Below are 16,143 nucleotides of genomic sequence, written 5' to 3'. Positions count from 1 at the left end.
TTACCTTGATCGGAGTGCATTAGCTATAAGGAGACATTGGACAAAATGGATTGTTTTTGCTCGAGCACCGGAAGCTGAAGGGCAACCTGATAGAAGTATATAAAATTATGAGAGGCATGGATAGGGTGAATAGTTGGAGTTTCTTTCCCAGGGTAGATATGTCAATTACTAGGGGACATAGGTTTAAGGTAAAAGGGGGAAAGTTTTAAAGGAGATGTGACAAGTAAGTTTTGCTTTTACACAAAGGGTGGTAGGTGCCTGGAATCCGCTGCCAGAGGAGATGGTAGAAGTGAAATGTTAAAGGGTTAATATCTGTTCTGCTGACATATAAGAAATTAGGTGCTTCGTCGGCACCCCTGTCTCGCAGACAAAATGGGGTAATCTAATTATACTCTGCTCTCTGTAAATGTTGAACTAAGGCTAAAAAGATCTCGCAGACAAAAGGTGGTAATCTAATTATACTCAGCTCTCTGTAAATGCTAAAAGGATAAGGAACTACCTCGTCTTATACATTGTTTTTGGGCAGCTAACCTTTGTTTTACTGTTAGATGATTAAGTTACGTGATTATGGGGGAGCAAAAAATTGTATCTTGTATGCAAGACTGTGCTGTAAAAACCTATATAAAGGGAGGACGGTTCCCTTACAGAGAGCATCGCTTGACATGGCTCCGCAAGCCCTGCGAAGATTGTTAAGTGATCCTCCAAAGCTTGTACTTGCTTAAATAAACGGTTGCTGTTCACAGATGTTGGCTTATTGCATTTGTATCAAGTGCGTAGGAATCTCCTAAAAGGGAACTCAACAGAAGCAGATACAATAGCAATGTTTAAGAGACATCTTGACAAATGCATGAATGGGTAAGGAATAGAGATATATGGACCATGTAGCGCCAAAAGGTTTTTAATTAAGAAAGGCATGTTTTAATGCAGGTTTGGTGGTCTGAAGGGCCTGTGCAATACTGTTCTTTGGTCTCAGTGTAGCTTCTGTATGCTACACACTGCAATTGGTCTCAGTACTGATTGAATATGATTAGCACTGCACCTATCAGTATATGGAGCAAATGAAAAATTATTTGGAGAACTTGGTCTCCTTAGTTTTATCATGCCAGTATTAAATCATCCTCATGAAAAGGAATAAAGTACTGTCCATACTTAGATGCAAAGTTGTAATAACCACATTTTGTAAAAGAAATCTTGAGGCAATTGTTCCAACTTATGGTAGAATGACAACATACCTATTCCTCAGTAAAGTGTTATCATAGTAAGCACACGCTGCACTCTTTCCAGTGCATGTCTTATTCCACCTAATGCAAGTTGAATCTATGACAGCACCAAACAGAACAGGAGCTGGTAACCATGCTGCGAGAAGAAGAAAAGCAAATTGTAAAACTTCTGCATCTCATACCCATACCCCTGTACTATATATATATATATCTATCTCTCTCTCTCACACTCAAACACACACTCACACACACACCCTCAAATATTGTGGAACAAGAGGAAAGGTTTTAATGGAGCAACTATAGCAATCAGCCACTGATGTCAAACCCATGTTGACTTTTATTCCAAACCTAATCCCAGTGGTAAAACTGAAATGGGCAATTTTGTAATCTACCACCATGCTTGTTTCTGTGCCAAATTTAAAAAAAAAAATTCTTTGAGAGCCAGCAACATATTGCGTTGTTCCCCTCATCGATGAGAATGCTATTTGTAGAAAGTGAAGCCAGGCCTCTTAGCAGTGCCAGATTACAAGTCACTATTCTTTCAAATGGAAGAGGATGGACATCTGTTCCACACTCAGATTGTAATGCATTTCTCAATGGTTTGTAGTACTCACTGACTTGTACTCACCAAATAGCCTCATTATCAGAAACTGAATCCCAATTGCAAATGATTTTTCTTCTTGTCTCACCACTCTGTGGAAAAAGAAGACATCAAGAATCTGTAGCTTTGATCGTATGAGCACACGTAGCACGGCCATCCTCTTTGAAGTAAAGATCAGTCTGAGCAAATCGGCAGCACTGTGTCCACAGTTCTATTCACTTTTCATATTCCCCCCACATTCAGTGGAATACATTCCTCTGTCACATTTCCCATTAAGGCAAATGAAACATTTTTTTCTGCATTAAGATTTGCTCTATAAGATTGATTCTTTTCTCAGACTAGATAGAAAAGATGTTTCATCTTAATATAAATGTGCAGATAAATTTATTTGTCAAACCATTTTGCATTGAAAACACCTATTGAATGTGTCTATGCAATGTATGCTTCTATTCAATCGATCCTTGCCGTTCTAAGAATGTGGAAACCAGAAGCATTGCAATAACCTTGCCAGTGATTCTTCTCCAAATGCAGGAACCTACCTAGAATTTTCTGGAGTTTTCCAGAATGAAACATTCAGCTCCCCAGACTCTCATAAATAGGAGGTGCACAAAAGCAAGATCAACATTAGATTTGAAATTAGAGAGGTGCATTCAACAGTCTAATAACAGCTGGGGAAAAGCTGTTCTTGAACTTGTTGGTATGTGTGCTCAAGCTTCTGTATCTTCTGCTTGATGGAAGAGGTTGGAAGAGATTATTACCAGCGTGGGAGGGGACTTTGATGATGTTAGCAGCCTTTCTGTGGCAACCAGAAGTGTAGATGGAGTCCATGGAGAGGAGGTTGGCTTTCATGATGTTAAGGGTTGTACATTTGAGACAGAAATGAGAAGGAATTTCTTGTGAATTATCTTGTGGAGTGAATCTACAGAGGCTGGGTTGTTAAGCATATTTGAAGGCTGAGAGACAGATTTGTAATCAGTAAGGGAATCAAGGATTATGGGGAACAGGCAGGAAAGTGTAATTTAGGATTATCAGATCAGGCATGACCTAATTAAGTGGTGGAACAGACTTGATGGGTCAGAAGTACTATCTCCCGCTATGTCCTATGGTCTTACAGATTGCTAGGAAAGCAACGAGTTGCATTTATAATTGTGTTATCAATGAGTAAAATGTTCCAAGATACATCACAAAGGTGTAATCAGACAACTCACTCGAAGGAGAAGCTGAGAGGATTGGTGAGTCAAAGCTTGGTCCAAGAGATTATATACAAACCCTTGTCCTTAAACCAAAGGGACACATGGTCATGCGTTCCAAGTACTTACCGGAGCACTGTCATGTAGAGAGGATTGTGGGTAAGTGAAGCTATCAATCCAATTAAAGTGATGCTAATAACCATTGAAAGAAGCAAGTGGGTGCAGCTGACTTTGCAGTGTCCAGGGTGAGCATAGTCCTCATTGTTTGATGTCTGAATGCAGCTACAATTCAAGTGAGTCTAGGTTGAAAGGAAGAAGGGCACTGGTGTGAGATAAACATTTATACGTAAAGACAAAGTAACTTTCACAGTTCCCCTACGCACTTATAGGATTCACTTGTTAAATAATAATCAGGTGGCACGGTAGCTCAGTGGTTAGCACTGCTGCCTCACAGCACCAGAAACCCAAGTTCAATTCCACCCTCAGGCAACTGTCTGTGTGGAGTTTTCACATTCTCCCCATGTCTGCATGGGTTTCCTCCCCCAGTACAAAGATGTGTGGGTTAAGTGGACTGGCCATGTTAAATTCAACATAGTGTCCAGGGATATGTAGGTCAGGTAGATTGGCTATGTGAAATGCAGGGTTACAGGGGGAGGGGGGGAATGTGGATCTGGGTGGGATGATCTTCTAAGAGTTAGTGTGGACTCAATGAGTTGAATGGCCTGCTTCTACATTATAGGGATTTTATGAATCATCATACACTAAAGTACTGGTCAAGAATTCCTGAGTATCAATTGGACTGTATGAGTGCAGGTTCATTTTGTTTTATTAATGCTAGGGCTGAACACATTAGTAACTAAAATATCAGTGTGCAGACATGATAGGTTATGTGGTGTGTTATACTGCTTTAGTCTGGGATTCTTTGCTACATATTAATTGCATAATATTTAACAATTGTTGAGTCATGCTATTATGGAAATAATTGACTAAAGTTCCAGGAGCATAGTGCTGTAATTCCAATTACATGAATTACCTCATTAGAACCTCTTGTACACTTATGATGGAAATTTTATTGCGGGTTTCATTATACCTGATTGACTGATGTCGAATAGCTCAGTTGGGTTATTGAGGTGCATCAGCTACAAAGTGAAAGTAGCTGAGTTCCCAAGTAAGTGCCTTTAAGAAATGCCCCTTTAAGAATGCATTGGAACCTTGGTATGAGATAGTGACCATAAATGAGAGAAAGGAAAAATATCGGATGAAAGACACAGGGAACTGAAGACCTAAAACCACCTACCCCCCACCCCCCGGCTTTACGCCGTAACCCTGCATTTCCCATAGCCAATCTATCTAACCTGCACATCCATGGACACTATGGTGAATTTAGCATGGCCAGTCCACTTGTATATTGCTGACATATAAGAAAATGCTCCAAGGTGCTTGATCATTGTATTTTAAAATAAAGTATCACACAAAATGACTTAAAACTGAAGGGGAAAATAGTTAGTATGGGCAATTAGATAGTGAGGGCTATAGGAAGGGCTGATTTGGGGAGAAATAAGCAGTATAAGTTCCTGGAACAAGAAATACATGTTAACAATTTGAGATGCAAATATGGAATGAGATAATTGAATAATATAATCACATGTATTAGTCTGAAAATGACTGAATTATATAGTTATGTGTAAGGATTTGGAATTCTGTCTACTTAGAGTGGGGCAGAAATGTAAGTGTAAAACTTCAATTGGAAAGCATTATTTGTTGAAATATTCAATTTGGATGTCACTTAGTAGTAAAGTAGAAGTAGTAAAAGAACCTTTGTTCTTGTGAAGAATATCTGAACTATATACCATTTTCTTAAGGTGTATATCTCATGCATGCACGAAGAAACTCATGAAAGAAACCAGAGTCTTATCTCATCAAAAACCAGAAAACAGGGGTAAAGTTATGCTTCAACAGAGTAATATGATATCAGGTGGCCAAGTATATGATCAAAGATGGTGATTCTCTTGCTCTAATCAATTAACTTAAACAAAATAAGATAGGGACTTCAGGCCGTGATGGGAGTGTTTGGACAATACTCCCAAGTGTAATTGTTATCCTTTAAAGGGAGTAACTAAGAATCTAAACAGTAGTCATGGCAGTAGATCTCAGACCCATGATACGTCTTCCCTGCACTATGTGGGAAGTCATGGATTCTTCCAAAGCCTCTGGCGACTGTGTGTTCAGGAAGTATGTCCAGCTGCCGTACTGATTGTGAGGAGGTCAGCCAGGTGGACCTCACAGAATATGAGTTCTCTGATTGGGGCTGTTAATGTGGTCCAATCAGGGAGCCCTAGCTCTCAGACATAAACAGGAGTGTCAGACATCCTGTTCAGTCTGAGAGATGGCTCAGTGTCAAGGACTCTCCACATGTAAAGAAAAGGTTACTTGGCCTAAGGGAATTATTTCAGTGGCGACAAGAGAAAAGCACACTTCTGAAGAAATTCGCTTGCGACAGTTGTCTTTGAGTTGGGGATAAGCATTTCCGGCATCATTGTTATTTCGGAAGCTTGGCTTGTTCAATTCTGCCATTGAAGTCTGGGTGCAGTATGTGGAAAGAATGCATTATTTTTTCCAGTCAAATGACATTAGAGCAGATGAAAAGCAATGAGTAATTCTCCTGACAGCTTGTGCACCTGCAATTACGAGCCTAACTTTCCCTGAGGCACGAGATATGAAAACCTTTCAAGACTTGACAGGTTTAGTGAAGGACTATTACGACCTCAAACCTCCTCTAATTCTGAAATGCTATCAATTTTACTCAGCAATTCAAGAACCAGGGGAATCTGTACTGGGATTTTTGACTGGGTTAAGATGACTAGCAGAGGCTTGTGATTTTGATTTAACCCTTAATGAGATGCTGAGAGACTATTTGGTATGTGGGATTAATGATGTAACAATGTAAAAGTGGCTGATAGCTGAAGCCTAACTAGACTTCAAACAGGCACTATGACTGACTTTATCATTGGAAAATGCAGCAAGTGGGCCATAAGAGTTTCAGGGTATTCCGATGCAAGTGGACACCCTCGCCAGGCCGACTAAGCTTGGGAACACCATTTGAGTAAAGGCAATTGCATCATCTCAATCAGGACATATCCTAAACAGAGGGACTCTAGGTCAGCCCAAAGAAAAAACCCAAAACAAAGCAAAGCCTCAATTAAAATTTTCTTTGGGATTCATGCTGGCAAGCCATTGCAGTTGCTTCTGGTGTGTGGACTCAAGACAGCAAAAGAATCCCACGATACCCAAATTGAGTAAGAGAACTTATACGCCAGTATCCAAGAGAGTGTGTGCCCGACAGCCCACCTACAGGTGGTTTGGAATTGCTTAGCAACATCCAAATCAGAACCAATCAAAATAATGCCTGGTTAAATGGTCACCCGGTTCTAATGGAGGTCGATACTGACGTGACTGTTTCAGTGACCACAGAACTAGTCTTCAATAAAATTCGTTCTGGCCTCCAACCCTTAAGTTTGTGCAAGACCTTGGCTGGACGGAGACACTATACTGGGGAACCTTTACAGATTAAGGGTACAACTTTGTTTCCATCTCTTATGAGAAGCAGTTGGTGCAGTTACTACTAATTGTCGTAAAAGGCTCAGGCCCAAGCTTGAAGGGGCAGAATTGGTTCAGAAAGATTCACCTAGACTGGCTCAACTCAACCAGTCCAGTTTGCCAAATGGGCAGCACCGGTCATACCCATTGTGAAGCCGGACGGGTTGATCTGCCTTTGTGGGGATAGAAAATAAACAGTAAACCGTTTTTTTTTTTGCAGCTGGATAAATATCTAATCCCTCGCATAGAAGATTCATATGCAAAGCTGGCGGGAGGCTGTCCTTCATGAAGCTGGGCATGAGCCATGTGTACTTGCAATTGGGGTTAGACAAGAATTCCCAGAAGTATGCTAGAGTTAATATCCATAATATGCATCCTGGTACTGTTTGTACCAGTATATGAGACTGCCATTTGGGGGTATCATCAGCTTTGCAATTTTTCAATCGGACGATGGAGAACATTTTACAAGGTCTATCCTAGGTCGTTATTTATCTAGATGATGTGCTAATAACAGGGAATACCAATATGGAGCACTTAGAGAACTTGGACATAGTCCTTAGATGTTTCTCCCAGGTGGGCATATGCCTGGGAAGGGAGAAATGTGTGTTCTAGGCACCCTGATACAGAGTCAACAAGGCCGGATTACTCCCATTGGAAGATAAAGTGAGGGTGATCTAAGGTGCCCTGGATTCCATATCTGTACTGGACATTAGGTCTTTTCTTGGGCTGGTGAATTATAACAGAAAGTTCATACATATACTGGAACTTTTGCATCAACTGTTTAAAAATAAAAGGACAGCCTTGAAAATGGATGTGTAGCTAAGCCATTATCTTTCAGGAAAATGAAGGAACAGCTATCATCCTCTAAGGTGTTGGCATAGTAAGATTCCAAGCAAGATCTGGTATTGACATGTGATGCTCCCTGTATGGCATCAGGGTCATATTAGCTTATAGGTGGCCCAATGGACGAACGCCCAATAGCGTATGCATGCAGGACTTTGGCTAACACAGTACAAATATGCCCAGACAGAGAAGGAAGGTTTGGCAGTCTTATTTGGAGTCTGGAAGTTCCATCAATACCTTTTTATGGATGTAAATTTGTAATAATAACAGGCCACAAACCCCTGCTAGGTCTACTTAAAGACGTCAAGGCAGTGCCGCCCATAGCTTCAGGCCAAATTCAGCAGTGGGGTCTAATAATTACAAACATAATTAATGTGAACAATTACAAGTTGTAACACCATTCAGGACACCAAGTAGCAAATACAAACACATTGAGCTGCCTCCTGCTGGCAGGTACACCACCGTTGGTGCCATAGACGGTACGGTCCATTATGCTTTTAAATTTTCTGGATACACTTCCAGTCACAGCTGACTTTGGACACAGAAAGATCCGGTCCTAGCAAAACTGAAACAACTTGTGCTAATGGGGGAAACCAAAGGGCCATCACGGCCAGAAGTGAAACCTTTTTTGGACCGGGAGAGACCAGATCACAGAAGGCAGCATATTGTTATGGGGAGAAAAGGTGATTGTCCTGAGCAAAGGTACTGACACTGGCTGAGCTCCACCAGGATTATTCAGGAGTTTCCAAAATGAAGATGTTGGCAAGAAGCTATGTCTAGTGGCCAGGATTGGATGCAGACATGGCCGCAGTGGTGCGGCAGTGCCCAGAGTGCCAACAAGGACAAAAATTACTGCTAGCAGCTCCCTCACATTCATGGGAATGGCCACCCAAGTGGCTGGATGTACATAGAGTTCATTGGTCAAACACGGGGATGATGATTAAAAAGCTGCGAGCATCTTTGGCAATACATGGACTTCCAGAGGTGTTGATTACCAGAAGGGAATTTGAGTATTTCCTAAAATCGAATGCCTTTCAACATATAAGAACAGTTTTGTACCATCCATCATCCTATGCTCTGGCAGAAACTTTGAAGGCACACTTAAAGAAACAGCCTACAGCTTCACTAGATAGCAAACTGTCCCGGTTCCTCTTTGATTATTGGACCACCCCTCATGCAACTACATGGAAAGCTCTAGCACAGTTGCTAATGGGGAGAAGACTCTACACCTGGTTAAATCTGACATTACCAGACCTGGAGCGGGGGATGGGTGAAATGGTATCAGGAACGCCAATGCCAGGCACAAGACTCGGCTGAGGGAGAAAGACCGTTTACTTCAGAGGACGAAGTTTGGTGTAGGATAAGAGGCATGGTCGACACAACCTCAGGTCCAGTGACTTATAAAGTTTGGGTAGGTGCAACGATCCTGAACAAGCATGTGGACGATATGAAAGCTACAAACTTGTAAATGGTACAAGAGCAAAACGTGGCCGGCTACTTGATAGCCTTTCTGACTGTTCCGGGACCTGTGGTCTCTCCAACTCCGTCAAGCATTGATGATATCTTGGAATCTGAGATGGGCACAGTGAATGTTGCCGCCTCAATGCCTTTGCCACCTGACGGAGAGAATGAGTTTCTTCCAATACACTCTAGGCGCAAGAGGTAAGCTACTGTGCATTACACGTCACCTGTACAGAGGCAGAGTTGAAAGGACCTGACCCGATGCTAAAATGCCCTGGATAGAGCTACTAAAAAGTAACTGGTTTATGTATGCAGAATCCAAGTTGTATTTCAGGGGGTGGTGGGGGACATGTGATGGTACCGAGGTCAGCCAGGTGGTTCTCATTGGGGTTGTTAATCTGGTCCAGTCAGAGAGCGTTGGCCGACAGATAAGAACAGCAGTGTAGCACAATTTTTCTCTGAAAAAGGGTCCCGACCCAAAAAGTCAGCTTTCCTGCTCCTCTGATGCTGCCTGGCCTGCTGTGTTCCTCCAGCCCCACACTATATTATCTTATTTGTACAGCACATGGTGTTCACCAAAGCTCTCAATGCCTTTATGGAGAGGTGAGCAGCACGGTGGGATAGACTGCTTTGTTTCCCCCTCCAACTCTATTTTGATTTTAAACCCTACCCTCCCCCTTCATTTTCTTCACATAAGCATTGTCCTTATCGAGTTTTGTTTTATATTGGTTCACTGACAACATGAGTGTTTTCGTGGTGGTGGAAATATTGAATAAAGTTTTTGCACATGGTGTCTTTACTGATTCACCTCATATCAACACACACAACATGGGTGTTGTGGGGAAAACATTAAGCATTACTGCTATACAGTGGTAATGTGGGAGAAAAGAAAAAGAACAGTGTCTGGGTTGCCTGCTTCTGCTCTATCCACTGCCCAGACACACCTTGGCGTGCCTATTCACCATGGGGTGGTAAGGATCCCCAGTGGAGGGCTCACTATGTGGGAGTCCTCCCTCTTTCCCTTGAGGATCTGGGGTGGAGGATGTTGCACACAGCAGTCCCTTTATAACTGCAGATTGAAGTGGTTCATGTATTCCTAGTCCAACCGCTTATTTTGCAACGCTGTGTAGTCTGTATGGATATTGGTTGTGCGCATTTGCACCCCCTTATTAATTATTTGAAAAGCCTTTTGTTATTACACTTTTGGTTGCACTTCAGCCCCACGTTCCTGATCTTTAGGCACCTGGTGTGAAGGGGTGCAGGCAGATCAGGGGACCTCCTCATGGATCTGCTCCTGGGCCTGGCCAAGCTGGCTATAAACAAGTCCAAGCAGCAGGCTGTGGAGGGGATCATCTCTGCCAACTGTCTCCCCTCTTCCACGGTTATGTTCTCTCTTGGTTGTCCATAGAGAGGGATCACCCAGTGTCCACCAATGCTTTCAATGCCTTTAGGGACAGGTGGGTGCTATGGTGGGTGGGCTCCATTACTTCCGCCTCCAATTCTATTTTGATTTAGTCCCTACCCTCCTCCTTCACTTCTTAACACATAACAAGCATTGCCATGATAATGTTTATGTTTCACTAGCCACACGAGTGTTTTCCTAGTAGTGGAAAATACAGAATAACATTCTTTAAGAAGAAAAGAGATCAGAAGTGTCAAACATCCTGTTCACTCTGACAACTGGGTCTGAGGGAACTGGATCAGTGTGAAGGACTGCCCACGTGTACATAAAAGGTGACTTGGTGACGGGATACCAGCCTTTGTGGAGTTATTTCAGCAGCAGTTTCTGGTTAACTGCATTTTTGGAGCTGCAGCTGCAGGTGGAGCATCTGTTGCTATCCCCTGAGAAGTTGTTTCACCAGCAGTATCCAAATAGTTGAACGGTTAGAGAGGCCAATCATCACCAGGATCTCCTACTCCACCTTCCTTTCTCTATTCTTCACTGCTTCTTTGTCTGCCTGTTCAGTTTTTACCTTTGGTGTGACCACCTCACTGAACATGCTGAGACTGTTGTGGAAAGAAACTTTTAAAAAAAGAGGGAGAGGAAAGACTGAAGTACAGAGCAGTTAGCCTACTGTCAGTAGTGGGGGACACTGCTGAAGTCTATTATGAAAGACATGATAACAGTACAATTGGAAAGCATTTATGGGACTAGACAAAGTCAGCACAAGTATATGAAATGGTTAACTAATGGACTGGAGTTTTTGAGAATGTAACTATACAGTAGATAGGAGAGAACCAAAGGATGTAGTGTGTTTGAATTTTGAGAAGAGGCTAGTGGTCAACATTAAAGCACATTGGATTGGAGTAATTTATTGGCATTGATTTGAAATTTGTTGATAGACCAGAAAAGGAGAATGGGAATGAATGTGTCTTTTTCCAGCCAGCACGGCACCAGTGGAGTACTGCAGGAATAAATGCTCCAAGCCTCAGCTATTCATGATATTTATAAATGTCTTGGATGAGGGAACCAAATGCAATATTTCAACATTTGAAAAGGGCAGATAATAGATTTATATAAAACAAAGGAAACAGAAGTTGTTTTCAGTGAACCTCAACAGCACTTACCATAATCATCCTTGTGGATTGATTGAAGATAGAATGTGTACAACCAGCATGGCAGGGTGAGATATATTCCACAGCATCAACTCCACACACTGGGTTGTAGGTGTAATCAAAGCAGAAGCAATGAGCATTACAGTCAGTCTGGAGACTGAATGAAGAGGACCTGACAAGATCCAGAAATAACACAAGAAAGTCAAACAACAGCTCACCTCAAATGAAACCAATCCTGACTGCACTGAATAACACAGACATTCCTAACAACTACACATAGTGAATTTGTGGGACTGATATAAATTAGATATTGGTATCCAAGAAGTTGTACAGCTAAACTTGAGGCTGAGAAGCTCCCGATTTACTCTGGTCTTAGGAAAGCCCTGTAGCTAAAAGAAGACTCGAATTACCAACCAACCTCCTCACTTGGCCAAATTGAGAAATGTCTCCCTACACCAACACTGTTACCCCCGCTCAACTCTCCCAACATGCTGCTCATCACTCCCAACTTTGAAATTGCTCACCTCCTCCCCTCCCTGGCCCTTCCCCTATCTTCTGACTCACCTTCTGGAATCCTATCTGGCTCATGTTAGAAGAATCCACATTGTCAGACTGTGGCAGGGATGGGGTGGGGATTCTAGAACTAGGAAGCATAGTTTAAAAAGTAGAGCCAGACCTTTTAGGAGTGAAATTAGGAAATATATTTTTACATTAAGAAGATAGAAGTGTGGAACTGTCTGCTTCATAAATGGAAATTGTTATTAGATTAAAACCTGAGACTTGTAGGTTTTTGTTACTCAAAGGTATTTAGAAATATGGGTCTTTGGTTGCAGGTCAGTTATGATCTCATGGAGTAGTGTGACGATGCTGTGGCTTTAAGAGGTTATTTTGTCCTTTTTTATTTACAAAGAAGCTTTAAGACAGAGGTGCTGAGCTTTCTATTTGAAAAAGCCAGTAAACTACTTGTGAGGCCTTGGATTTTTTTTTAAATCTTGGAACAATAGAAGCAGCCTGGATGGGTGTGCCAGCTCTCTTTGACCAGGATTTCTATTTTTTTTTATCTTTTCTCACTTTCAGTTACAGCTAGAAGCTGAGGTTTCTCTCTGCTGTTGGTTTACCTGTGAGACAAATCTATTTTTCTGAATTTGCCGTTTTTGGCAAGGGATGTGTTTATGGAATGTTACTATATTGGAACAGTTAATTAGTAATAGTTACTGTATCTATTATTCAGTTAAATTTTCCAATAGAGTAAAGTTATTCTAAATTATTCTTTCATTTGTTGTATTTTAACTATAGTGTTTAAATAAATTGTGTTTTGCTTAACGCTGGGTAGTTTGACCAATCGAATTACATCTGGAACACAGCATTTGCCTTTAAAATATGGAAAAGTTATAGCCTAGGCTACCTTCCTAAAGTATTTTGTGGGGGTCTGGTCTAGTCTATAACTATAGCGAGACCCGCTCAAGGGGTTGAACAGCCTGTGCTTGTTCTTATGTTGCTATGATTACTCTTTATTTGTTTAAACTTATGCTTGATTCCAACTCTGGAGACAGGCAATGTTGTCATTCATTAAAGGTCAAACAATTAGGAAAACGAAACCACATGGTAGTGAATCAGCTGGCAGTCATGTAAGCTGCTGCTAATGTGAACATCCACTAAGATGTGGAATGGGTGACCGATTTGTTTTTGCTGTTTTGTGTTCTTTGCTGAAGTTGAAGTTCTGTTAAGAATCCACATTGATAGACACCATCACATAGTCTGGCTGCAATATCATCACTTCAAAATTATTTCAATTTGCTCACTTTGAAGAATTAATTTTCCAAACATTCTCCCACAAATTTCATCGTTCACAGCATTGGCCAGATCCTGCCCCTGTTTTAGCTCAATATCTAGGTGTAGTGCTTTCCTCCTCCAGATTTAAAGCTTGCAGAGTCTAGACTACTCAACACAAACTTGACAAGCTTGTTCTAGAAATGCAAAGTAGGGCTTGCAGCATTAAAATGAAGAGTGCAACGATCAGGGGCCATGTTATTACCCCCCATGGCATCTTGAAGCTTTACTGACAACTGCTCTGCACCACTGTAAACAATTTCAGCCAAAACACACAAGGAAATGAGAGTTAATTGTGCGTGTGTGTGTGTGTGTGTGTGTGTGTCTGTGTCTGTGTCTGTGTGTGTGTATCAACATTGCGAACCTTATGAAATTGTTCCACAGGATCTTAGGTTAATAACATGGATTTAGAACCACGATCCTTGATGCAGCAATCTTTTTAACCTCAGCTGTTTAGAAATGGGGAGCATTTGCCCAGAGATTGAGGCCTACTACACAGAAGTAACAGCGAAATGAGTGTACTAACCCTGGCTGCCTCAAGAACCACAAAACAGACCAAGTGGAATGCTTATAATGGGTTTCTCTGCCTACTGTGAGCCTTAGGCCTGGGCTAATCTCAACAGACACAGCAGATATAGCATAGTTATGCCAGTGCAAACCAGCATTTCTTAAGATTCACAAATAGAAGAAGAGATTCTTTTTCCCCATTATTTTCTATTATATTGACAGGGAATTACTCCCAAACACATGATTACCTGTTTCCATCTTTACTATAATTGATTCCAGCAATTTTCTGAGTTGAGCATCCCAAGAAAAACAAAGGAATGGTCAGAATAATGACCAGACTCAGAACACTGGCTGAGCACCAGGGGATCTTCGCCAGGGAGAGATGGAAACGCTTCATAAAAAGCCCACCGAGGATCATTCCTATAGCAATAGCCGGCAGCATTATAGATCCTAAAGAGGGAAGAATAACGACTCATCAATGAAATAAAAGCAAAGGCAAAGGCAAAGGCAAATTACATTGGATTCTTGAGATTTGAAATCAAAACAGAAATTACTAGAGAAACCCGATAGGTCTGGCAGCACCTGTGGAGAGGCAGACAGAAGTTAACATTTCAAGACATATCCGTGAGAGATGTCACACTCCAGTACTGAGTGATGTGCATTGCACAGTCTGACACCTCATGTCCCAATGAGTACAGTGGACCGATGTAGCTGCATTCCTAGCCTGATGTTCAGTGCGGTTGTGTCGAACACACCGAGTAAAGGTCAGGGCAAGGAGGCTGCTGAATGGGATTGGCACAGACTGGGAGTGATCCTAATACCTTGGGAGCATTTGACAGAACACCTGTAAGCAGTGGGCAAAGAACACATCTGGAGTGAGGCACATCCTGGATGAGTGCATGTTTCTGGGATTTTGGAGTCAGAGTAGAAAAAGTGATTTTTTGCTTTTTTTTGGTTCATAGTTTAGATGGTCTTTTAACTGGATAAATTGAGGCCCAGCACTAAACTGAAGTGACACCACAAGAAACCTGTAAGTTCTTCAGTTGGTAATAGATGTTCATTTGAATACTGATTGAAGACTAGCTAAAATGCACTGGGGCAAGTAACAGTCAGAGAATAAGAAAAGGGGAGTATCTTTTTTCATTAAGTAATAAGAAAAGTCAACGAGTAAAACTAAAAGTTTAATTTTAAAACGTGGCAAGTAAGGTCAACTCATTGGAATTTGTGACTGGTCACATGTTGGAAGTTTTGGATCCTACCAGCATCCAAGATGACCATGTATGCAGGAAGTGCTCCGAACTGCAGCAACTTGAGCTCTGTGTTTTGGACCTCAGGCAGTGGCTGGAGACACTGTGCGATATGTGACACTCAGTTACACGAATATCACATTTAAAGAGGTGGTCACACTGGACCTGAGGGACTGGAGAAAAGAAGGGAATGGATGACCACCAGGCAGTCAAAGAAAATCAGGCAGGTAGGGCAGGAACCCCTTGCTATCCCGCACACAAATTGTTATTTTCTATTTAAATTTATAAAGGGTATTTGTCCTCAAGGGACTACAGTCAGAGCTAAGCTGCTGGTACCACAGGCAGCCTGACTGTACAGCAAATGGGGAGGAAGAGAAAAGCAGGAACAATAGTTACAGGGGAATAGACTTCGAGGACTGTAATCACTGGATCACTCTTTGTGTCAAGTCCCAGCGAACACAGAAATACAAGAATAAGGTAGATGCATGCATGGCTCAAGTGGTGGTGCAGGAGGGAGGGATTGAGATTCCCAGATCATTGGGACCATTTCTAGGGAAGGTAGGATGTCTACAACTGGAACGGTCTGTATTTGTACCAGAATGGGACCAACATCCTTGCAGGTGGGATTGTTAGCGCAATTGGGAGGAATTGAAAGTAACTTGTCAGAGGCATACATTAGAAAAAGAACCTAGGCAGAAGGAATTCAGACATGTTGAGTCTCAAGAGAGTAAGGCAAGGCTGGATGGTCTCTTTGTTAAAGTTAGGAGTATCATAAGTAAGACAGATGAATTAAGGGCACGGATTGACATGTGAAATTGCAATACTGTTGCCAGCACACCGATTGTGGTTGAGAGAAAAATAGAACTGCAACACAATATAGTGTATAGGATCTATCAGGCAAGACAGAGGAGTGAGCAAAAGAGGAAGTGTTGTCACATTATTAATTAAGGAGGCAGTCCAATAAAGCTGGACAATATCTTGGAAGGGTCATTAAATGAGGCTTTGTGGGTACTTTTCAGGATTAAGAAAGGAGAAGTCACACTGCTAGGATTGCATTGTAGACCCCCAAACAATCAGTGGAAAACTGAGGA

At 41.8% G+C, this 16,143-nt stretch overlaps 1 protein-coding gene across 2 annotated transcripts in view; it reads right to left on the bottom strand.

Annotated features, from left to right (window-relative positions):
* LOC109923277 (solute carrier organic anion transporter family member 2A1-like) overlaps positions 1-16,143 on the bottom strand; it is a 168,324-nt gene that overhangs the window by 12,147 nt on the left and 140,034 nt on the right. For both annotated transcript variants that reach the window (XM_048604665.1, XM_048604666.1), the window contains 5 exons: positions 14,054-14,255; positions 11,481-11,640; positions 3,141-3,310; positions 1,849-1,913; positions 1,233-1,356 (listed from right to left, as the gene is read on the bottom strand). In XM_048604665.1, the coding sequence (XP_048460622.1) occupies positions 1,233-1,356; positions 1,849-1,913; positions 3,141-3,310; positions 11,481-11,640; positions 14,054-14,255 (721 nt within the window). The remainder of the gene's footprint in view (positions 1-1,232; positions 1,357-1,848; positions 1,914-3,140; positions 3,311-11,480; positions 11,641-14,053; positions 14,256-16,143) is intronic.

Source organism: Rhincodon typus, chromosome 13 (assembly GCF_021869965.1).
Source record: "Rhincodon typus isolate 14 chromosome 13, sRhiTyp1.1, whole genome shotgun sequence".
In the NCBI taxonomy this organism is placed as follows: domain Eukaryota; kingdom Metazoa; phylum Chordata; class Chondrichthyes; order Orectolobiformes; family Rhincodontidae; genus Rhincodon; species Rhincodon typus.
This window is presented reverse-complemented; position numbering and strand designations above follow the sequence as displayed.